We start from the raw sequence: 24,768 nt of genomic DNA, 5'->3' as shown, positions 1-24,768 counted from the left end.
CAACACAGAAAATAAGATCAAATGATACTTGCCCACAATGCGGGGCTGTTGTCATAGAAGCACAACCCTCGCTGGCCTCTGTGCTGGCTGAGGATGCTGCAGGTCAGCGCCTTGAATCACCAGAGGCAGTCAGAGCACAAAAATTTTAAAGAAAATTCCATCCCCTTGCTTAAATTTGACTTTTTCCTTTCCCCTCTACTCAACAGAGTGAAACTGAAAGGACTTTCATACTAATTTCTGATTATCCCTCTGATGGCAGATCATTACTGAAGCTCTGCTCCATCAGCACACAGGCTGAAAGTGTTCACAGGGCTGCCCCTGAATTTGTGCTTGAATCTCGAAGCCAGGAAACAGCAGACTTTTCTCCTGGTTCTTCTCTCCTCCCTCTCTCTTCCCCACCTATTGTCTCACTCCTGCTCCAAGCAGTCCCCAGTCATGTCAGCCCTGAGGACCCTGCAGAGAGCTGGTTCAGAGCAGACAGAGATCCCTGTTAAAAATAAATCCTCTTCCAGCTTCTCCTGTTTTGCAGGGCTGTTTGTAAAGTTGGTTCAGGTCCTGATTCTGGATAGAGCAGTGGGAAGTGGTGGCAGTTGCTATGCTACTGAGAGAAGGTCCATAAAATCACATCTCCTGCAGGCCCTCTGCACCTGGAGGAGATTCTGCAGCAGAGGGAAACAGAGACAACACACTGAGGTCAGGCAGCTCCCTTCCAAATCACCTGGAGGGCTCACACAGCCACTGCTCCCAGGGGATGGTCCTCCTCCTTGGTCCAAGGCTGTTCAGCCCCCTGCTCCCTGGGCACACAGCCACAGATGCTCTTTTAGGATGACTCCAAACACAGCAGCATCTCTGTTGTTTCACGCAAACACACAGCCTGAGGAGAGTTCTGTTACAGAAGACCAGGGCAAATACAACTGGCACATGGAGGGCAAAGGAGAGGCTCATGGCTGTTTCCATTTTGACTGCCCTGAAATAACCATCTATAAGATATCTACACAGGAAAGATTTAGCTTCATTACATAAAACCCATTACACAGGAGAGGGAAAAGCTGCCAATCAGGTTGTCCTTGAGAACACTTCAGTATGAGACCTTGCATCATTTAGCTCTTTGCCTGGGTAGCCCACTTCTTTGTAGCTAAGAGCATGCTAATATTGACAGTCTTTTTTCCCCATGTGCATTAGCAATGGGAGCAAGGTCTCAAACACAGCCACTTCCAACTAGTTTTGTGGGATTAGGCAGTTTTGTAGCTCTGAGATACCTTATTATTATTCCCCTATTGAGGAAAAAGCCTGCAGTGTGAGCTCATCTTTTATTAGACAAAGAAACCACATAAGAGCAGGATGCTGCAAATGCTCTAAAGCAATAAAATCTTAATCAGAGCTTATTAGCCACCAAAGGATATATTCCTCGGTCAAGGTGGCTCTCTTGCCTTTAGTTTCTATTTTGGTCTAATGAAGTTCAAAAGAAAAAAGCCTATTGCATTAAGCCACCTCCATGGGAAACCAGCTTTTGCTGTTTTTAGTGCTCACTGAAATGTGTCATATAGATGGATCCACACAGTTGTGCTCCTCAATTTGTGACCAGGTGAAGACTCAAATTGGTTTGTAGTGCAGCACAAACCATCAAAGTGCTCCTGCTCTTAGGAATCACTCAAAGTGGTCACCGTAACTGCTGCTCTGCAATATTTTCCATCTAAAGCCAACTTCAGTAAAAGTCATGAACTGTTTAAAGTGTTGGCTAGAAATCAGATAATGTCTCTCACCATTCATTTATTGCCAGAAAAAAAAGCTAAGGTTGATTTTTAGTGTTGCCAGCTTTTATGGTTTTTGCTGCAAACTAATGGAGGGCAGTTCTTTATCATCTCACAGACAAGAAACAAGAAATCTGATCATTACCTAGGAAGTTTGCAGGTCTCTTTATTAACAACCACATGGGTGTGTTCACAGACACGCTGTTTCCACATCCCATTCTCTCTCACAACAGTGTGAGAAAGAAGTCTGAATTTGGAAAAGTCTCCTTTTCTGCTGTCAGTCACCCCAGTTAACCATGAAACGTGGTCACCTTGATGCAACTTATACTTCAAACTATACCCTAAGACACGTGCAAATTCAACTTGTTATGAAGCTGTGTATTCTCCATATTACAACTTCTGGGCATTTCTAGCCGTAAAAACATATTTTAATATGCTTAATTTTTAAAGCCAAAGCTGGAATTTCCTATATACATCTTGAGTTATTTAGGACCAGTAACAATTTGTATGTGACTGCTTAACTGTTTCATCATCATCCAATTACACACATTTCTTCTTTTAGGGAGATGAGAAGATAGGGTGAAATCACTCCTCTGTATTTCTACAGTAACCCATGAAAGGTGTTACTAATGTACAACTTCTCAAAAGCATTAATACCTTGTGTATTTTTTTCCCCAAAAAGAGTCTTTTAAAAGTGCATCTAAGTTAAAAATATTCTAGTTCACAAATTACACATTTATGTCAATTTTCTATTATTAAAAACTCACTCCTTTATGTGCTTTGTCATTGGAAAATAAATAATGTCTGATTTCTTTTTCAGAAACTAAGTTCAATTCTGAACCAGATTTCTATCAAGAAATGGAATTTTTTTACAGCCAATGTGTGCTGTCCTAAGAATAAAGCCCATAAAGGAAATAAGGCCATGACCTTAGAGAGTCTTATACAAATGCTGTTCTACAAGAGAGATTTACCAGAAGCAGAAAACAGAGCATGAGCAATTAACATAACTGCTAATAAACATTGCAAGCAAGCGATAGTTACCAATTTAGATCTATAATCCATGAGAGAGATGAAGGCTTTGCTGTGAGTATATGAATCAAGAGTAGTCACACTGTTGAACCTGTGATGTAGAAGCAAAAGGATTACAATGATTATGATAAAGGTGGATAATAAGAACATTAGGTAAGAGAATCATTGGTAGGTAGGTTAGGCTGAGAACACAGTGCTATGCAAGGTCTGAGCTTCCTCCACTGAAGGTAAAGAGGAAAGTCCTGTAGTGTGCAAAGAGAACAGAAACAGTGCTTGAATTAGTGCCAGATATTAAGATAACAGCAAGTATTTGAAGCCGCCAGTTTAAAGTCTATTAAAGGGAGATTATCTTTAGTAATCTAAAATTAAAGTTCCAGATAAATCTCACAAATGAAAGGAAAACCTTAGATAGGAATCATTACACATTTCCTGCAGAAAGATGGCAGAGAAAATGGAACCAAGGAGCAGCTGAAATCCATCTGTACACACAGGTCTTTTGCACAAAGCCTGGATCAAAGTCTACCATGCTGCAAAGACAACTGCAATAGGACATGGAAACATCTGACTTACAGCACATCTACACAAAAATAACTGCCTTAAAGTAATAATAATTCCAGATTTAGAGCAGAAAAGCGTAACAGAATACAGTTGTCTTTTTCATGGCTAATACAATCTAAAGGCCAAGTTTGTGTCTGGTGCATTTCCTCTCCAGTAAGCCAGGGTACAGCAGCGTTTGTCATCCTGACTTACATTATCTTGCCTTGTGGAAACTGCCAAAACACATGGGCAAACTCAGACCTTACGTAAATAACAGGCTGCAGCCACCTATTCTGGGACAGAATTTGGATCAAAGACAAATCATTTCTCAGGATCCACACAACTGACAACCACCCCACTTGGCAACAAGACAGCAGCTTGGTCTTGCCCAAAGCATTGCATATTTTTCAGTATTCGTTACGTTTCCTCCTGTTCTCACAGCCCAGCCCTCTGCAACAGCTGCTCCCTGTGACAGCCTCTGGCTCACACTTCTGTACTGTCCAGGACTTGATTTTGGGCTGTCATCTAAATTACTCAATTGACAGATCTAGAACAAAAGTAATTCAACTCTCTGCACAGAAAGTCTATGTTTATTACTTCAAAAATGTGAACTCTTCATCCTGAGTACTTCACCTTAAATAAAATTAATTTATTAATGATTACAGAAGTCTTTACAATAAGATGCTTGTAGTGGATTTGTTCTGGAATTTACATGCTACAAAAAAGTTCAATATATGCATGACAACTAAAGGATAAAATCCTCTAAGCAATTTCAGTGGTTATATATTTTCATTACCCATTTAGATTTGGAAACACAGGCTTTAAAGAGAGCTTTATAAAAAGGTTTTTAAGAATTTGCTGGGTGTGGAACAGGAGTCAAGAACCAGCAGATATCACTTTTTTGCCATACAACTTTACAACTACATTTGGTTTGACAGCAAGCTGGGACAGTTGTTAGAAAGATTTCCTCGAGTCAAACATCAAGCCATGCCTCTCCCATTTCCTGTACAACATTCAACATCCTCAAAGTCCATTTTAGAGCCATGATAAAATTCTCAGGAAGGAGGAATTAGTCACTCCAATTTTTACAATGAACAAAAAAAAGAATTAAAGAAATAAAAGTTTCCACTTCTGTCTTCTATGAGCATTTTCTTGAGCGTTTGCCACTCTCTTACGGTCACATGGTTCTATGCCTGCTGGCAAGCACACTACTCCAAAAAATAGAGAAAAATATTTAACAGTTAAAAAATCTCCCCTTCTAAAGAGGAACCATTAACTGAACCCAGCTCAGCTCTGTCCCAAGGCTGCATAAAACAGGAGATTTTGATCTTCCCCACGCCCTAAAGAGCGGATGCAGAGATTTCCGCAACTCCCTGGACATTCTGCTGAATTTTGGAATCCCAGAGCCAGCCAATTTCTAGGTCTACAGAGCTGCAAGCTGAGGCTGACCCTGAATCCAGCCCTGTCCCAGACAACAGTGCACACTGACAGGCTTGATGGCTGTTACAAAACCCACCGCCTTCAAAGCCCTTCCTTCCTGCCACAAACATTGCAGAGATGGCAAAGACAACGGAGCTCAGTCCCCTTCTCATCAGATCTTGCACTTCTGCCTCTCTTTCTCCAGGAAGGAACTGGCAATAGTGAACTACTTCCGAGCACCTCACTGCTGAATATACTGAAGTAACAGTGACATAAAAGCACCCAGAGCAACACACACAACCAATCTGTACCAGCTCTGCTACAAGACACCTGTGAGTCCCTGCTGATCCTTCCCTGGCTGGAAGGCAGGGCACAGCCACCTTCTGCCCTCCATGGAGAAAGGCATGACCATATCCTCCCATGGAGGTGGAAGAAAAGGGAAGCTCACACATCTGATGGAACTCACCCTACCTGGATCTAGAGTGAGGCCACATGCAGATTCAGGATAGAAACCCCTCCACCAGTGAGCACCAGACAGCTACAGATCTTTCTGCCTCACTGGGTCTAAAACCTTTCACTTGTAGGTAAAAGCAAGCTGCTGTCCTGACCAAATCAAGTGACCAGAGACTGGAATTGTCTTGTAGAAACCACCTGCAAACCAGAACCACACAGAGAGAGGGTCAGCTCAGGATGCCTCTGCAGTGCAGAAGTTTAATTTGCTGCCTTTTATCCTCCTCTTCCAAGCAGAAAATCTGTGATGAATAAGTTAATTCACTTCTCTGTGCTGTGATGTTCTCCCATGCTGCAAAGTAAGCCACCTGCTAACTGGGATTACAACAAGCACCCTCACACTTCCCATGTTTTAATGAGCTAATACTACCAAACATAAATTTCATTGCTTATGTCAAATATCAAACACTACTGCACTAAGCTAAGCACACATTTCCAGGAGCTCACTAAATATGCAGAACCTGAAGCACAAGATACATTTTTGCAGCAAAAAGCATACCTGAAATGACCAGTTCAGGACATTTCTCAGCATTAACCCTTGAGAACTGCCTCAAAAAACCCTACTTCTTCAAAAAACAGAGAACAGACATGGACCTGCTGGGGAGGACCAAGTGGACATGAGAGCTCTTCCCTGGCACTGCAGCCAGCCAGTGTGATGCAAGACCCTGAATTGTGATGCTGTGCCCTGCCCATTTGAATCTGGAGCTGCATGAAAACATATGAAAATGAAGGTAGGAAAAAACATCTGTGAGCTACACACAGCTAATGTGACTACTACATCACAACAACAGCCACCATGTTAACAAATACCAAATGCATTGCTTTGCTACACACAAGAACTATTGCTATTAAAACCTAAAGCTAGTAAGTCTTCTCACTTTGTTACCTGAAAATATATCAGGTCTGCAAAGAGGGCAGCACAATTTTGTCAAAATTGCAGAGGAAGCTTGATTTTAACATTGGTTTCTTTGTCTCTCTTTTGACTTATCCAATAAATTACTCTTGTAAAACTGTCCTGAAGGCAGTGAAGTCTCAGTAAATGCATATACAACCACCTCCAGGATAGCAAGCACAAATAACAGGAAATAAAAGCCTTTTAATTATACACTTCCATACAGCAGTGTATGGATTCAATTTTGTACCCACTATAACGCAATACCAGTGCTCCAGTGATCTGGGTACAGTTACAAACACACAGATCAAAATTATAGTTCCAGTGACATTTTTACCTCTGGAGGGAAAAAAAAACCATTCACAAGAGGATGTTTATTTTAACCCAGAGCTAATCCAGGTGACTCTGAAGCCCTTTAAACTGTTATTTGCACAACTGAGAGTGCAGCACTAGGTGAGAAATAAGTGATGAGAAACAAAGCAGGAGAAGTCAAAACCAGATTTACCACCAAAGCATTGCACAGAAGTGTGTTCTGAGGCCACAGTCTTACATTGTCTCAGGACATGGGAAAATCCAGGTTAAAATTAACTCCCACTTAATTTTTTTTGTTTTTACAAGTTACACTTAATTTAGGTCAGATCAACCTGATGCACTGCACAAGCACGCAACACGTCGTGCTTGTAAGAAGGAAAGGACAGCGTGGAGACAGAACCTTGGCAGGCAAAAAGGTGGAGCCACTCGTGCCAGTGTTGGTGACACCGCTGCGCTCCCACAGCCTACAGCAACGACAGTGCCGCGCTGCTAGCGAGCACGGAGAAAACAGCGGGGAAAACCAAGGCGTCGTCTCAGAACGCGTGGCAAAAAAAAAACACCACATGTGTTTTGTACAAACTGGATAAACTGGAGAGTTGATACTTTTGATGAACTCAATTAGAATGACTGATCCGTTGGGCTCTGGGCAGTGGGCTATAGGGCAGTGTGGGTGGGCTAGCTGTCCGGGGCTATAGGGCAGTGTGGGTGTGCAGTGGGCTCACTGCCCAGGGCTATGGGGCAGTGTGGGTGTGCAGCGGGCCCGCTGTCCGGGGCTGTAGCGCAGTGTGGGTGTGCAGTGGGGTCGCCGCCCGGGACTATAGGGCAGTGTGGCTACCGGCAAGCCCGCTCCTTCGCCGGTTCTGCGGAGCAGCGGCTCTGCGGTGGGAGCTCGGGCGGGCTGTGCAGTCCGGCAGCGGCGGGTCCCTGCCCTGCCCCGAGCAGCCACGCCGACAGCGGGATGCCGCGTTTCCCGGCAGCGCTCCACCGCCCAGCAGTTGTGTTATTATCACCTGTTCCCCCTCCCCGAGCCGGGCACTGCCCGCGGTGACGGGAACGGGCGGGTTCCGCACCAGCTGGACAACAGCCGCCTTCCCCTCCGCGGGGCTGAGGGTATTTTAGAGATAAAGCAATATTATATCGCCTCGCATTGCTGGGAAATGTTTATTCTAGAGAGGGAACTGCTGTTGCCCTCTCCGCCCCGCCGCTTCCGAGGGCTGTCCGTTACACCACACCTCGGGGCGCGGAGCACCCACCGGCGCTCACCCGCCGGGCACCCCTGCCGCCCGCCCGGCTGCCGTCCCGCGGAGCCCGGGGACAGCCCCGACGCTCGGAGCGAGCAGGGCGGGAGGAGTTCGTGGGTCCCGGGGGGTACAGGAGGCGCGGAACACCGCCAGCCCACTCCCCGTCACGTTCGAGGGGAAGCAGCCCCGACGGCGCGGGAGGAGTCCCCTCAGAGAGACCGCGGCTCTTACCTGCGGCGGAGGAGCGCCGGCGCCGAGCCGAACCGAGGCGGGACGAGCCGAAGCAAACTGAGCCGAGCCGAACCGAACTGAGGCGAAGTGAGCCGAGCCGAGCCGAACTGAAGCGAAGTGAGCCGAGCCGAGCGGTCCCGCGGGCGCTGCTCGCGTGGCGGAGCCGCCCCCCCGCCGGTACCTGGGGCGGCCCCGGGGGCGGAGCGCGGCGGGCGGGGCGGGGGCCGGTGCGGAGCGCGGGAAGAGCAATCGCCTCAGGGACTCCTGGAGACCCTGCGGGCGGGGAAAACATCCCGGGTGCGACCCAAACTTGCCGTTCTTGTCTCACTTTGCACACGGGCTGGAATTCTCATCAGCAGGACTGTTAACTCTTAAGCCTAGTGATGGCGGCTGTGGCATCTGGCACTATATTTCTGCTGGTGAGAAGACAAAAAAGTGAGGCGGTGGCTGCGATCTAAGTCCCTCGCATGAAGGAGGGTATGATGAAGAGGTTGTGGTGGAGTCTCTTGGCTTTGAAATCCTCCAGAACCCAAGTTCAAATCAGAGACCTGACTGTGGTCTATTCCTTGCTAGGAAACCAAAATAGCCTTCAGTGATAATGATCAAGACAGAATAAACAAAATATTGCGGTTTTTTAAACATATTAAACATGCCTCTGACATAACTGGCAAGGTGATTCCCTAACAACCAGCAAAGATGGCTGATTTAATTTTAGGATTTAATTAAGTGCCTGAGGAGAAACACCAGGGTCTCGTTGGGCCCCCGGAGAGGCTCCTTGTGAGGGGAGGCCAGAGCTGGAGCCACTGAAGGTTCTGCATTTGCTGGGTTTTTGTCTCCAGGCAGCACCTCTGAGCTCGAGGCACCTCTGAAACAGATGGCTCTTCACCCTGCTGCATCCTCAAGAGCATTGCTCCTTTCTGCTCGGTCCCATTGTGTTGGATGTGCAGCAATTTGAATCAGCTTGGACACTGCCCACACAGGACAGGGGTTGTTCTGTCCACTTGTAGGAGCTTTTTGCATATCTGGTGATCTCCAGCATCTGATCCTCAGCTCTGATCTTCAGTGATCTTTGGGCTGGCTTGTAGGTCAAGCAGCCCTTGGACCAGCTTGAGCTTTATAACAGTTCAGCCACTTTAAAGGAGTTTGACAATTGATTTATTGCTACATTTCCCCCAGGGCAGTAGACTAGTTAACAGTATCGTGAGAATGTAGAAGGCCAGGGAGCACAGTAGTGCTATATAACTAGCATATGGCTAAGGTGTACATTTTAGGAACAATCACAGGAGAGATGCTGAGAAGCTTTAAAGAATACCTCTTCTCTCTGCAGATCAGAGATACCATACAGCTTCTCCATTTTACTCAAGTCAGAACCAGGTGGCCCAGGAGACAATTCTACCCAGCATCAGAGTAATTTTCTACCCTCATCTAGAATGACAATGTGTATTTGCCATCAAAACCCCAACTAAAATTACTGCGTTATAAGCCAGGCCCTGATTTAAGCCTTAAGCAAGGTATCAGCTTTGTGTAGGCAACTAGAAATAATCAACAGCATAATAAAATCCCAAACTTCTTACAACAAGTGTTTCAAAGACAGCCTAGCAGGCTTGACACCTGCAAAAGTCTTTCCAGCTCCTTGCAATCCTCTCGTTCCTCTGGGATAGGTGATCTCTGCTGCTGCCAAAACCTGACTTCTAGTCTACCCAGCATGGGTAGAGCTTTTCTATCAGTCTGCTGACTGATGCTCAGTCAAGAAAACCATTATGATCCCAGAGCCCTATAAAGCATCAACACAATGCAAGTGGTCATGAGCACATACCTGCACCTTTGCTGCAAAGGACACATTATGGCTCAGGCTCAATTAGGCATCCAGAAGTGATCACCTGATTTGACATCCCATAACTGCAGCCACAAGTGCAAAGCCACCGTTCAACCCTAATTTCCAAAGGCTTTTCTGGATTTCATGCCACCCCTGAAATGCCAGTGTTTACATACAAGCTCCTTCTCAGTCAGGGATAACCAAAGGAAGGGATGCACCTAAGTAATTAGGAGAAAGGAGAATTTATAGTGATTTTTTGTCTATCACTTTATTTAGCCACATTTCTATAATCCATGAAGTGAATATTTTTTGCTCTCCTAATGCACTTCCTTTCCAGGTTTTAACGTTGTATGGTCATGAATTGCTTACACAACTTCCAGTGGGGGAGGTCTTTGTTGGTTTAGATTTATAGATGGGGAAATAAGGAAACAGGAAAGAACTCCCACAAGCACACGGAGGTGGAAGGGAAGAGCAGATGCTGTGCTTTATCTTGTTTTCTGATGTGTGGATCTATCTCACTCTCTCACAGCAGTCATGAGAGCACATTTATCAAGCACAACATACATACTCACTCTACTTCTCTCCCAACATTTTTAATTCAAAACAGTGCATCCTCACACAGCACAATTGATCTAAAGAAACAAATTTAACCTTTTCAGTGCCCTCTTTTCTTAAAAGGGAATTTTTAAAAATAAATTTATCAATTTATGTACTGTTTGACTTATTCTTAAAGCAAGAGCAGCACCAAAACACTTAAATCAGCTGTTGACCAGGGGAGCCAGGCAAAAACATGCCAGCCACAAACAAAATCCTCCTTGTTTGAATATGCACCACTCATCCAGGTGCTTCTCCACTTCAGTGTGGAATAAAGAGCATGTATGGCCCATGCTGTGTCCCCAGGATGTGTGTGAATTTCATTCCCTTTAACAGGGCTAATGTACCCAAATCCTCACAAATGGCTCTTTGAACGCTGTTCATAATATCAGAAATAGCACAATAAAGTGACATCCAAATTTGACTGTGCTGCCAATGCAGCTTCTTTTATGCACATTATGTTATGTTGTGACCTGAAGCACTCTCAAAAAGCAGGGAGAACATCTGCAGTTCTTATCAATTAATATTTCTGCAGCACATCTACCTACACCATGCTGTGCATGTGCGAAATGCTCCAAAAATAAGTGTATACCAGCAAATTATGTCTCAGCAGCAGCCAGTTACCTACAGCCTTATCCAAACTCAGTCCACACTCTCCTGCCCCTTCAGCTCTGCCCCAGCTCCTCCCTTGCCCTGACTTGGAGTGGTAACAATGGGATCATGCCCTTTTGAGAGGGTGGAAACTCTAGGAAGTTGGCTCCACTTCATTCCCCACATCACAGCAGAGACATGGGAAATGGAGGAGGAGACACCTGTGTTGGCTGGAGGAAAAGAGAACAGGGGAGCAGCACCCACCCACTTGTGATCCCATGCTTGGGTTGTACCCTGCCTACTCCCCAAATCCTGCCTGTTCGCCACATCCTTCCTGCTCCCTGCACTCCGCCTGATGCTTATGCCCTGTCCTGAGACAGGAGCCAGCACAGGAGGGTGTGTAACAGCCTCTCACTGTTCTGAGTCAGAACCCGGAATGCTGTAAGCACAAGTCAGCCAGAAGCTGCTTCCAGCATAGTTGTGAACAGAGAAGTCTGGGGTCTCATATATATATATATATATATCTATATATATATACACATATATAGGTCCCTAATCAAAGGAACCTACTGCAGATTTTGCCATCACAATATCATGCCATGGTATTTTTCACAGCTTGGAGAGGATCACTCAAGTTTTGGCTCCTGTTCCCACTGCCTGTGACAGGTCATAGGAGCTGGCTGGCACTTGTCAGTGGAGATTCCTCCTCCTCAGATGGTGCTGACGTGGTGGCACTGGGCTGGCACTGCCATGGCAGGAGTGGTGCTCCCTGGACAATGGCAGGCCTGGGAACTGTGCACAGCCACACCTTACTCTAGACAAACTTTGAGAGGAAAAGCAAACTGAGTTTATTTGACTAACTGCTTAACAAATCAGCACCTGTTTCTTCGAGGAGGAAAGTGGGAATGGGTTAATACACCAAATAGTTTCGAGACAAACTGACTTTTAACATTTAGACAGGCTTTCATTATTGTTTCCTGGTTGCCTCCAGGCAGCAACCTTCCCTCACCAGTCAGTGCCAAAGACAACTTACACAGCTGTCTGGAAGGGGGATGCAACCTTTTAGAGAAGCTTCATCTTTGGCTTTGCTGTCTTTGAAATGAGTGTGAATTTGCAGTGACTTCCCCTTTTCATCCCGCTCTCTGGAGAGAGCTCTGTACAGAGTAATTCCATCTTTATTGCTTTCTGAATCTCCATCCTCAGGTCTCAAGTTTTGATCCACCTATAGCGACGGTTGTCAAGGAATAGCCCTGGAGTAGTTCTCCTGGCTGGGCAAACCTAAACAGGCATAACACTGGGTCAGCTGCAAATAAATATCACAGCATAACATAAATGCAAATACCTCTCCTCTTTCCAAAAGTTAAGAGAAGTTTCATCACCTCCAAGGATATATGACCTCATATGCAGAGGGGTTCAATCATATCTCACTTCAGAGCTATTCATTACATGAGCTGTAAGTGAGCTCTGAGTGAATGGAGCTCATTAGCAGTTGGATACAGGCTAGACACGAAGGCAGGCAGACAGCCACGGGGACAAAAGTGTGTTTGAAGTAGATGACTCCTAAACTCAGCATGCCAGGATGACAGATGGGACACTCTGGCCATGCAGGCATTCTTGGTTGTTGCACTTTCGTTCCCTGCTGCTAAACATGGCAAAGGAAAGGTTTCCTAAGTCTCCAGCTGACACTTCCATAAAGCCTGTCTAGCCTCAGGTGCGCAAAGCAACCTCTGCTCCCAGGCAGCCAGATGGGAGATGCAATCCAGGCACTCCCTAATTAATTTTGGGTTTTTTTCCTCTGTAGGTTGTTTCTGGGAGAAAGGGAATTGACAGCATGTTTGTTTACATGAGATTGATTCGGCCTTTCTCTGGGTCTATACTCAGAATTTGAGATGTCTTTGGGTTTTTTATCACCATAGAAGGAGGAGAAGCTAAGAATCCAAGGGGATTTCTAGGATGCATCTAAGGAAGTTTGTAAGTCACTGCAAGTCATACACAGATGGGCAGCACAAGAAACAAAGCTGATGGGGGCAAACTAATCTGAGGCCTTTGTTAGTGAGCAGTGCTGCAGCGTATCATTAACTTCAAACACAACTCCAACACCGACCTGCAAGCAGCTTCTCTAAGCCGTGGGGACTTGCTTGTGTGCTTAAAGTCACACAACATACATAAAGAAACTGCTGGGTGGATCCCTCTGCACAGAAAAAATGCCAGCCATCTGTACCACCTTGTCTAGATTAAAATGAAGAAGGATGTAAAGAATCGGAAACAAGAGATGGCAACAAAAATGTCCAGGTATAAAACAGGTAGGAAAGAGAAAAAAACTTAAGTGACAGATCGAAAGTAAGTTCACCCTGAAATCCAGAGATGTTAAGTAGCTTTTACACAAGTTAACCATATGTCCCTAGCAATCCAGCTGTGACAGCACTTTTGCCATATTCTACTGAGACCCTAGCTAGACACCAAGAATGACAGCAAGTGCCAGGCTCCATCCTGCTACAGAGGACAAAAGCATGGTCCAGAAAAGAGCAAATGGAACAGAAGGTGGGGAAGCTGTACCAGCTCACCATGTCTGAACATAGAGAGGGTAGATAGGATTAGAGAGAAAGGAGGCAGCCAAAGAAAAAAGGAGAAAGGATCATAGAATAATTTTTTCCTTCCAAAGTACCAAGTCAGGAAGGCATTAAGTGCTATAGGAGAGGAGATGTATGAGAGAAAACATGGAGGATAATTTTGAATTAGGGTAGTCTTAAATGTAAAGGATGAAGCACATTGCCCATATCTGGTACTGAAGAGAGATGTCTCTGGATGAAGAATTTTTTTAAAAATACTTTGAGGCCACATTGCTTTTGATATGAGAGCATTTTGCAAAGAAAGGGATACTTCATGTACATCTCACATGCTGCAGTTTCACTGCAGAGATAAGATGAGGGCAGAGCCGCTGCAAAGCCGTGCATGGAAACAAACAGAGATGCACCCTGCTAATTTGCATCAGAGATTGTTTTTTAATTATGATTTGTTGAATCATATCCCAGATGAACACGCAGAGTCCTCCCCCTGGTGGCAAGTAAAAAAACGTAACAATGATTTTTTTTAGTCATGTCAATCTAATAGACTAAATTAAATGAGCATCAGATAGGAACTATTTTTTATTTGATTAACTGATAGAGCTGGGGAAAAATGGAGTATTTTGCACAACACAAATCCTTTTTTAAGGCTTGTACAGATTTACTTTGAGGCTGATATGACTTGAGAGTAGCTGCTGAGTTCAATCCCATAGTTAATTTATTAGACAATTTACAAGAGCAGCAGAGGATAAAGCCTGTAGAGTAACTTTCAGAAGCTGAGCAGGGTAATTGCAATGTGCAATAATCCCATTATTTCCACTGAGTCCTTGTCTTTTAGTACCCAGTTGAGTTTTGGTGTCTAAAATCCCTGAGACAGACTAGTTTAGAAAGTAAAATTCCTAATGCTGCTGAACAGTAAAAATGGACTCAGTAGACAAGTTTGGTTTATTGTATAAAACAATTTTCCCTACCTAATGGCCTCAGATAGTTCTTCCAAAAGTATCTGTAGAAAATGAGCTCTGAGATCACATGAGCTCATGATTGTGCTGCCACTGAAGACCTCAACAGGCTGGAGAAATTGGCAGAGAGGGCTGTCAGGAAGTTCAGAAAAGGGAAATCCAAAGTCCTTCACCTGGGATGGAACAACCTGTGCAGCAGTATAGTCTGGAAATCAGTTTTGCTGCACAGGAGAATATGGGAATCCAAGTGTAGCACAAGCTGGCCATGAGCCAGCAATGCACCTGTGTGACAAAGAAGCCCACAGCATGCTGGGCTGCATTAGAAAAGAGGTGATTTTACTCCCTTCTATTCTTCTTTTCAGTTCTAATATATAAACACATTGCCTTCAACAGTATCGGTTCTGTAAGAATGGCTGTACTGTAATTACATGGAAAAACAACTGAGGTTTTTTAATTATAGAAAGGAGAAACCTTCAGCTGTGACATTCAACATTAATAGCCACTGCAACACAAAAAAAAAATTTATCCCCCCATGCTTAAGAAAGTAAACCCATGCCCTTAACCACAAAATACTCTCTGCATGCTTATCTTTAAAAAGGTTTAATTTTTTCATCCTGGTACAAAAATACAGTACAATGTGATGGCAAGGCATTCGCCAAAAACATTCAAAGAATAAAAGGGGAAACCCCGTAAAGCTTCAACATAACCCACCCTCACTTGATGGAACAATCAAAAGGTGAGTGCATAAGGAAGAAGTTAAATTTCTGCCCAAAGGCAAATAAAGATGAATTCCACAGTTTTACACAAAAATACATTTGCAGAGCTGATAATTCACATGCTACTTGGACATTCATGAAATGTATTCTACTTGGTGTAGTGGCAGAATTAATGGTTTTGGGTATCTAGAAAACACCTGGCCTAGGAACATGCCCCAGTCATGGCAATGCCCAGTAAAAACGATGGGATCACATAATACCAGTGAGAAAAGAGAGATTCAACCCTGATTAAGTGTCAAAATGTTGCCTACTTCTAGTTTTTCCCATCACATTGTCCTCAAATAATGTTTTCCCTACACACCTCCCTTTTAACACCAAATATTAGTGGTTGCTCAAACACACAAAGGGACGTGTTTGCACATTACCCAGGTGCAAAGAGCCATCACAGTGCAAATTGCCAGGCAGAGAAAACACTGTAACTGTTGTGTGTGTGTGAACTCCAAACAGGGTTTAACCTAACATTGTTGACAGGGGAATTATGTCCCTTCAGTGCGTCTACATTCTTGGTCTGTTTAATCATTTCCTCTTAAAACATTCTCCTAAACAATGAAAAAGCATCACTCAGTGTATTCATTACAGTTCATCTCCCAGGTGCTTTTGTTTGAAAGCATCACCTGTCAGCTTCTCCTGGGCTTCCTTCATCCCTTGGACAACTGAAAGATTACACAGAGAGATACCAATTATTAATCTCAAGATCAAAGCATCAAGGTGAACTGGTAATGAAAGTCTTTTAAAGCAACCCAGTTACAGAATGTCAATCTACAGATTAATCAATGGGAAAAAAAAACCCCAGTCCTGCACCCTTTTCCCAACTATGTGTAGCTGGATCATGCAAATTCCAAGATTTCCCATGCCACAGCTGGAGACAAAGATTAGGTCCTACAGGTTTTATAGTAGATATTATGATTTTGAATATAGTTCCTCAGGCTTTAGAGAACCACTCACTCACACAGTATTTAACAGCTCCCAGTTATGCTGTAAAGTACTATCATTTTTCTCCACTGCCAAAGCTTCATCTCACTAAATGCACTTCAAAATACTTGGCCACATACCTTGATCAGCATTGGTATAGAAATACTTGTAGCTGGGGTTTCCTCTCTCATTTATGATTTCTGGATGGACTTTTCCACTGGGGTCTATGAAACAAGAAATCCAACAGGAAATTTAGGTGGAAACAGTAAGAACCCAGTCCTGAGAATGGACACAACAGCTGTGGATGCCTTACCCATGAAAAGGATTCTGGGAATGTAACCTCCATCAGGACTAAAGGCTTCATCCTTCGGCTCTTCATCATCCTTCCAAAGCAGTTTGGGAGAGAAGGTAGATATTAGCAAGATACCTAACAAAACACAGAGCTTTTTACAGAAACAAGTTATTGCCTTCAGATTTCTTCTACCCTGATCAATTTACGTCTTGAACAGATGCTAAGTAACTGCAGTATCCTCCACTCTCAAAGAAAATAAAGTTATTTTTACCTACATAAGTATCCTTTGTGAAAATAATAGTATTTTTCTGGTCTGTCAATTTGCATTACCCACCCCACTCTGGTATAGGAATGTTTGATAGGTACTGAGAGAATGGACATAAATTCCTTTCTTGTGGAAACTGAATAATACAATGTGCAAACTGTTAAAGAGACAATGGCAGAGAGCCAGATTTTTAAACACAATTCAAATAACCAGACTGAAGAAAAGCCTTTTTAAAACAATGAGTTCTATCAATCAATCCTGAATGCCTATTCAGGAGTGCAGGATTTAGGAAGTACACAAAACAGGATGCAACCAGTTAAGTCAGATTCCAAATGCTTCATTATTAGGCAGCAACATGGATACAGAGCAGAAGGCAGCCCACCTCAAGGTTGACCATAACAAAATTATGGGCAAGTTCAGAAATCTCCTTGGATTCAGCAAACTTTGGCTTTAAAGCTAAGGAAGAAAGAGAAAAAAAAAAGAGGTATGTAAAAACAGAGCAAAATATTTCAGATTTTCAGGTCAGCATCAAAATCTCCACTTCATCCCTCCCTCTGAAGAGGCAGTACTTTTCAATAAGCAGTGAATAAATGGAATATATGTATGAAACCTTTCCAGCCAGGCTCAGAACAGTAGGTACCTGAAGCAAGTCTTGCTGGGCAGCCATGGGCTGAAGCCTGTCCAACAAACTTAGGTGGTCATATTTGATCCAGTGGAACAGAAAGCAGAAATCCTGCTGTAAACCACCACTCCCACTCAACTACCTCATCCTTTAAGCTTAGCCATACACCCAGCTTGTTTATTTGCTATGGCAGTGCCATATTATGCCACTCTCAATGAAATACAAATACCATTAGCTATATATTGAATGCAAAGTTCACATTTCTCATGGCTAGATAATTTGTATACAAAGGTTCCCTAAAAATTCCAGCAATTTCTAGTATTAAATGCACTTACCTTTGCAAGCTCCACACCAGGACTTGTGGATGATAACCATAAGAGGCAAGCCACTAAAAGAAAGAAGAGAGAAAACTGTCAAATAAATTCTATTACATGTACATTTTAACAGTCAAGGCTTCCTCAAAGGCTAAATGTAACAGGAAATAAGTGAGGTGTAAAGAGATTATGTTGTGCTCTAAGACTGTCTTGCAAAACATTTTCTTATCTTAAAACGTGTAATATAATAATTTATTATAGCTGCCAGCCAATAACTGCTTGTACAGGGGAGACTTTCTCTTTGGAAGATTTGCTCTAATTAGTTTAGATTTCTCAGATACACAACTGGTCGTGCATTTTTTTCCTGGATTATTGGGAATGGTTAATGACAGCAGCTGCTTGAGATATCTCAGGATGGATTTTCATGGCTGCTTAAGGCAATCCAGTGGGTGACAATCCATCCCCCTCCCCATCACAGCCCACATGTCCCAGTCACCTCCTGTGACTAAGACCTTCCACTGAGCAACCACCAAACCCAATAACCCAGCAAACCCTCTGGCTGCCTGGATGGCTTCCTACACATTTGTGTGTTGAAACTAATTGTGGTGGATGTGACAAGTGCCAGGGCTAAGAAGGAGAGGGGGCCTGTGAGAAACTGCAGCTGAAATAATGTGTAATGCAAAAGGAATGAAGTTATTTTTGCTTTCTCTCTTTCAGGTAAAATTCATTTTACCTTTACCACCTATGCTACCCAGAGGTTAAGTTTCCATATAATAATGACATGGCTTCCAAAACAGTAAGAACAGCCTAAAACTAGGTGAAGGAGAGGAAGGAATCTGGAGAGAACATCCTATATGGTATAGATACTTCTTTCAGGTTATGTCAAGCAAAACAAACTGTGAGCTGTCTGCTACTGTACACTCTGCACCATATTAGGGCTTAAAAAATAAAGTCAAATTTTCATATACAGAAATTATTAACACCTCTGCACACAACTACATTAATTACTAGAACTGATGTATGAGCTTCTCTTTAGCTGTAAATGGATATGAAAGGAAATTTCTACTTAGCAGTGTTCAGTAATGAACTTTGGAACCAGGAAAGGGTGAAAAGGAAGCCACTAATTGGAGTTGTTCAAACAGAAGTTTGCCATCTATAAGGAACTAATATATCATCACCTTTCTATTGGGCTCTGTTTGCAGTAAGGAGCATGAATACACATTTCCCTAGTAAAGCTTGCATCACATCAGTGCCCTCCCCCTGATGAAAAAACACTTTTCAGTGTTTATCTATAGAGTCCAAAACTGTTTTGCATCTTTCTTGAGGAGAGGCTGATTTAAGACTGGAAAATACAGATTGCACTTATCATCGAGGACTGGTGATTCACATTGAAAGAAGTCAATTGTCTTGTGGTCAGTACCGCAACATGTTTTTAAGAGAAATTTTAAAAGCAGATTTTAAATTAAAGTCCTCACATCCTTGAAACACCAACTCTTAGTCAGGGAGAACTCAGAGGTTTGAGATAATTTATGTGCTTTCTCAGCTTTGTTCTCTTTACTTTGACTGGTAAGATAAATTCATTTACATTGAAACATTTTTGTAGTAATTTCTCAGTTCTGCAGTGCATAAATCCCCTTAGCAGCTGGTGTGTCAGACAGACACTGTAACTGAAGTAACCCTTCCTGCCCCACTTTACCATCTACTCCCAAGGAGCACTACACATACAACTAAAACCAAAAGTCACCATTTATTAAAACGAAGAATGAAGCATCTACCAAAAAGTGAGAAGTTCATATAAGCTGTATCTGTGGTATGCAAACCTCAAAGTTATTGGACACTAAGCTACCCATCACAGCTGGTACAGACTTATGAGTTTCACACAGAACAGGCACTGTCATTGTAGCTCATTTTTCCTAGGAGAGCACTCATTCTTAAGCAATTCTTTAAGGGATTATAATCATGACCTTGAAGAGGAGAAAAGACATGGCAAATTATTTCACTAAAACAGTCCTGCAGGTAAATTAAGACTTTACTCCATTTAAGGCACACATTTTATTATTAGACCTGAAAGAGAGAAGTTTGAGTTTATTAAGAAAGCACCCTTTTGCAGTGCAGAGTTGCAAATCTCTCTTGGATTCAGTCACATTTTTTGAAACAGTCACATCCTAAAAATACAGCCTGTTCCAGTTCTGGAGTCTCTTCTGCAGTCTGAGATTATGTGGAGGCAGCCCTGGAAGAAACAGTCTTCTTATTCCAGACATAAGTGTGCAACGTGGAGGGAAAAGTTTTGCCTGGAGTAAGTCATCACCTTTTGCATTTTCACACCACAATATTTGATTACTGGGATTTACGTCTCCATAGGAGACTTGACTTGCTTGGGGATGCACCAGTAGCTCTCCTTTTCGAAAGCTGCCAGCAAGGAGAACGCAGGGGTGGGAACAGCTTCCCTGGAGATCCTCCCAGCAATGCAGCTGGCTCGGCTGCTGCAGGGACACAGCACCCATTGTCCCAGAGCTGCTGCTGCCAAGTGATCCTGTCCCCAGCAGGTGGGACCCAGGCTCTGCGGGGTCTGTGCCTGAAGGCACATTCTCACTGCTGCGAATACTTCGGGCCGGACCACAGCCACTGCCGGATGGCACAGGTGACACTTCACTGGATGCTGCGGCTCAGGTACTGCAGGAACATGCTGGCCAGCTGGGGCAGGTTTTCATCGCTGGGCTGCATCTTGGTGTAGCTGATGAACTGCCTGCGCAGCCGGCTCAGCTCGGCCACGCTCACGGGCCGGCTGAGCACCAGCCCCTCGGCCACGCCGGGGACGCGGATGGTCTCTCCGGGCAGAGCCCCGCTCCTCTGCGCGGCCAGCACGGCGGCCAGCACGTCCTGCGTGACGCGGTCCAGCTGGTGCAGGAAGCCGCAGGACTGCAGCGGCTGCGTGCGGGTGGCGCGGTGCGGCGGCGGCGGGGCGCTCTCGAACAGCGCGGCGCGGATGTCGCCCAGCGGCAGCGGCTCCTCCCCGCTCACCGTGAACAGCGGCCGGTCCCAGCGGCAGCCCGGGTCGGGCTCCTCGAAGGGCGGCTCGTCGGGGCCGCCCGCGCCGCCGGCGCAGTGCAGGACGCAGCGCGCCGTGCCCGCCTGCCGCGCCGCGCAGTACAGCTCGTAGCGGATGCTCCGCAGCTCGTTGCCCGCGTCCACGATCACCAAGTCCCGCCGGCTCAGCCGCCGCTCCACCTCGGCCCGCAGCGCCGCCCGGCCGCCCTCCGCCTCGGCCACGACGTGAGCCGGCCGCTCCGGGCCGCCCAGCGCCTCCCGCAGCTCGGCCGCCCGCCGGCTCTTGCCGCTGCCCCGCCGCCCGCACAGCACCACCAGCGGCATCGCCCCGCCAGCGCCGCCCGACCCGGACGCGGAGCGACTGCTTCCGCCGGTCACGCACACGCAGAGCCCCGCAGGGGACAAGCCTGGCACGGCTGCCCCGCACAGCTCCTCCTCCCACGGGCGCGGCAATCGCCGCCTCCCAGCACAGCTCTGCACCGCGACCCGTCCTGCGAGGCGTCCGGCTCAAAACCGCCATCGCAGCCGTGCTTGGAACGCCGGGAGCCCGCCCTCGCCCGCACGGAACTTAAAACACAAAAGTCCCCAGCATCCCCCGACACTGCATTTACAGAACTGAAATCGAAAGGTTGAAACTTGCTAGACCAAGGGCTCTGGTGCATCTCATTTGGTGCAGCACAGATAATATCGTGTAACTTTTCATCTCCTGACCTACGGTCAGACTTAGAACAAAAAAAGTATTTTTTAGGTTTATATTTTCTTTTCTATTAGTAGCCTCTCCCAATCCTTCAATTCACTAACACTCAAATGCTGCTGAGCTCACATCAGCGAGTAGGTCTGTGCATCAGCAATGAAAGGAGAGAATGGGGCTCACACTCATCCCATCCCTTGCTGCAGGGTCTTTTTAAGCAGGAATGCTCATCCTGCCTAAACCTGAGAGCTGAGAGCTTGCCATCCCTCCTGCCCTCCTCTGTCTCATTTTAAAGCTTCCTCTGCTGCATTGCAAAGCAATGCTACAATTATAACTGTAAATACTGAAACAATCTACTTTTTTTTTTTTTTTTTTTAAAGTGCTGAAGTATCAAGTTGCAAAAACTTGTAAGACTTCTGAAGTGTACCATCTGGGTTAATTCAATGTCTGCACTAAAGTGTAGAACTCGCCAGATGGATCTGTTTGAGAGCAGAACTAAATTAAACAGCAAACCTGGAAGGCATGAGGAATTTCTGCTCATGTCAGCTCATTGTCAGATCTAGGTTACAAAGTTAAAATACAAGTAGAATTATAAGCATACCATTCTTCTTCTTACATTTTAACAAGAAACAGAAGAAACTCTGAGAAAAAGAAAAGTCAAAATGTCTTTTTTTCACCTTTTCACAGTGCTCTTTTTAGAGTTTAAGCTTAACCCAAATCAGGTTCTGTCAGTTCACTACAGTTTGAAACTTCCAGATTTTTTCAGCAGATGGAAACAAAATACCTCATGCTGAGGCCTCAACTATACAGGCACAGGGAATTTTAGGGAAGCTCTTAGTACTACTTACACACGCATTTGTGGGTTTGAGAACCATATCTTTCTTTACTGTGATAAGTAACTATTTTCTTGTTTCAAAGACATGTTAGGGCTTGAATCATTTAATTAGACTGCAGTGATTAAACCTAGGTGGTGCCTTAGAAAAGTTATCAAAATTCTGTATTTTCTCTCCAATAAGCTGTAGGGATCTGAACAGTCTCTAAATCACCCTCATTTTTGTTAATAGGCACTCTTTTCTGTGGTTAAATTTAGGGTTGAAATAGAACCTTTGTGAATGCTTCTGAAGACACATTTCTGTATTTAAAACATACCTGGCTGCTGCCTCTTTCTTCCCATCTTCTAGTGTTCTCCAATGAATATGATCTCCAAAACCTGCCAGAGAGAAGGGTTTATAAATGATGCATAATTTAACATGCCAGCTAACTGAGGAAAACAGCCCAACCCTCGAGAGTATTTTCAACTCATTTTATATTCTTTTTTAAAAGCCAACTATAGCCCCACTTCTGGAAAGTCTTCTCCAAATACTTACAACCCACTCAGTCATATGAGGAATCCCGTTGAAATTAATTAACAAAAACATACCATGCTCATGAATATTTCTATGTATGTAAATGGCACTAACATCCCCTGATCAGATATTAAAATTGAAGTGCCTTCTGATTATTCTCCATTCTATTTCAATCTGTGAACATTTATTATCTGATGAGTGACAAATTAAACATGTCAGCATTTGGCTTCTTAAATCCCACTGAAGGTGAACTAAACTGAAACTTAAAAATTCCTAGACCAACATATGATCATTGATTGCTCTAAAGCTATTATGCCAAGATTCCTGCTGATGATAATATCATTGAAGGGGAAGAAAGAACACCATTACACAGATTTCTGAGCGTCACAGCGACTGAACAGACGCAGGAAATATTTTATCTGACATCCAGATAACAAGTCTTGTTATGTCAATTGACTTAAGAGTGAGTCAGTGTGTGTTTAACAGCTGCACAGCAGCGACTGCCAGGGTTGGGTTTTTTTGGTAGCCAGCACAGCACGTGGCCAAAAGCCACCTGGAGAGCTGAGGTGAAGGAGATCCGGGAGCTGTACAAAGAGGAACTCTCTTGGAACACCTCCTCAGAGGTGTTATGGCTCCAGCAATTAACAATCACTGTGCTGGATGACCAAACATGACCCTCGGCCTGCCCCTTCCCATCTCTAAGGGTTTGAATTAGAAAGCAACCTTGCCGTGCCCACGGTGCTGAGGGGAGCAGATTTCAGGAGCTACACAGAGATCAGGAGCCACAAACTGCCCAGTGCTGACACAGGGCAAAGTGGACATTGCCTCCAGTAGACAACTATGGCAAAGAAGCTGGAGAAACCCTAAAACAGCATCAGCAAATCCTCGGTGCACCTCAGTTCAGCATCCAGGAGGTGTGGACAGTGGCACGGTGCACATTTGTGTTACCTGATCTTCTCTGCTGACACAAGCAACTGCGAACATATGTGATGCAAGACATCAAAGAGATGAGCTCGCAGGGGTGGGGATGCCTCGTCCATGTCCCCAAACAGCCACACAGCAGCTGCTGAGGCAGCTTCGGACACAGTGCTACCTTTGTATGAGCTCAACGGAGCAGAAGTCACGCTTACCCAGAATATTGACACATCAGCTATTTCAGCTAAAGGCCAAAATGTTAAAACGGGGAAACCCTTCTATTGTCCTAGCTGGGAAACACTTTTCAAAAGCTTTTCTATATTTAAAACAAACCCCACTTTGTGGCGAGCTTCAGTATGTTTTTAAAAGCATTACCCAACACATTACAGAGTGTTTTCTTTTGAATGAAAGTCATCTGGGGAATTAAAGGGTGAACGGCTGGCCGGGATCCACACCACAGCTTTGCTGTCATTGATCAAATTGGTCACAACCAGCCCTGAGGAGGAGATTTACCTCTACGGCACAGCCAGCACCTGGGGTGAGGCTCAGGCCCGGCTGGAGCGGGTTATTAGACACGGTAATTAGCCAAGGAGCCAGGAGCGAGGTGAGGAGCGGTCACGAAGGGCAAGGGAAGCCGAGGGCGGAGGGAAGGGCCATTCATCGCCTGCCAGGAGCCGGCGGAGGCTGGGCAGGCACGGGGCACTGGGCACGGGGGCACCGAGGGGCTGCTCCCCCAGCGCTCCGCGGAGCCCCTCGGCACTGCGTTCAGCCAGAACCGAACCGCCACGGCGGAGACCCCGCAAAGCACCGCCGCACCGCGACGCTGCGCTCTCTGCCCCCGCGCCGGGCTGAGCGGACCGGACCCGCCCCGAGTGGGGACACAAGTTGAGGAAAGCCCGAATAAAGCGTTTGTCTGACCCTTTCCGAGCCCTCCCGCGGCGGAGGCGGCGCAGGCCGCCAGCAGCAGGCACAGGCACAGGACGGAGGCTGCCGCGGGCTGAGCCTTCATGGTGTCGGCGCGGGCAGCGGCAGCACCGGGTACGCCCCGAACCTCCGGACACGACAGGACCGCTCAGCTGGATTTTTTTTTTTCCTCTTTTTTTTTCCCCGTTTTTTAAAGGCCAGGAAGTGATGTGAGGCG

At 45.2% G+C, this 24,768-nt stretch overlaps 3 protein-coding genes across 5 annotated transcripts in view; all 3 read right to left on the bottom strand.

Moving 5' to 3' along the window:
* RAB3B (RAB3B, member RAS oncogene family) overlaps positions 1-8,103 on the bottom strand; it is a 49,626-nt gene extending 41,523 nt beyond the window's left edge. The window contains exons 1-2 of one of the 3 annotated variants that reach the window (XM_085067618.1): positions 7,923-8,101; positions 2,793-2,871 (exon numbers count right to left, since the gene is read on the bottom strand). In XM_085067618.1, the coding sequence (XP_084923744.1) occupies positions 2,793-2,813 (21 nt within the window). In that variant the 5' untranslated portion in view covers positions 2,814-2,871; positions 7,923-8,101. Of the gene's footprint in view, positions 1-2,792; positions 2,872-5,202; positions 5,221-7,922 lie in introns of those variants that run through there. The other 2 variants (XM_085067615.1, XM_085067616.1) reach the window with 2 other exon arrangements.
* Positions 8,104-15,030: 6,927 nt separating this feature from the next.
* TXNDC12 (thioredoxin domain containing 12) lies at positions 15,031-24,763 on the bottom strand. Its single transcript, XM_085067604.1, has 7 exons — positions 24,546-24,763; positions 22,516-22,576; positions 17,649-17,701; positions 17,074-17,147; positions 16,448-16,517; positions 16,275-16,358; positions 15,031-15,875 (listed from the first exon to the last, which is right to left on the bottom strand). The coding sequence occupies exons 1-7, from the start codon at positions 24,634-24,636 to the stop codon at positions 15,796-15,798; spliced, it is 513 nt and encodes a 170-aa protein (XP_084923730.1). The 5' UTR covers positions 24,637-24,763; the 3' UTR covers positions 15,031-15,795.
* Positions 19,356-22,509, bottom strand: KTI12 (KTI12 chromatin associated homolog). The gene has a single exon (XM_085067602.1). It carries the CDS (start codon positions 20,997-20,999, stop codon positions 20,277-20,279), a length of 723 nt encoding a protein of 240 aa, XP_084923728.1. The 5' UTR covers positions 21,000-22,509; the 3' UTR covers positions 19,356-20,276.
* Positions 24,764-24,768: the final 5 nt, after the last annotated feature.

Source organism: Lichenostomus cassidix, chromosome 8 (genome assembly GCF_008360975.1).
Source record: "Lichenostomus cassidix isolate B80296 chromosome 8, HeHo_3.0, whole genome shotgun sequence".
In the NCBI taxonomy this organism is placed as follows: domain Eukaryota; kingdom Metazoa; phylum Chordata; class Aves; order Passeriformes; family Meliphagidae; genus Lichenostomus; species Lichenostomus cassidix.
Note: the sequence above shows the minus strand (reverse complement) of the source record. Positions and strands in the feature narration are given on the sequence as shown.

Coding starts and splice junctions, on each gene's coding strand:
- TXNDC12 (XM_085067604.1), bottom strand. CDS start 24,636: ATGAAGGCTCAGCCCGCGGCAGCCTCCGTCCTGTGCCTGTGCCTGCTG. Junction 16,359..16,447: donor TCCCAGAATCCTTTTCATGG/GTAAGGCATCCA, acceptor CTTGTTTCATAG/ACCCCAGTGGAAAAGTCCAT. Junction 15,876..16,274: donor CTATACCAATGCTGATCAAG/GTATGTGGCCAA, acceptor GTAATCTTTCAG/TTGTCCAAGGGATGAAGGAA.
- KTI12 (XM_085067602.1), bottom strand. CDS start 20,999: ATGCCGCTGGTGGTGCTGTGCGGGCGGCGGGGCAGCGGCAAGAGCCGG.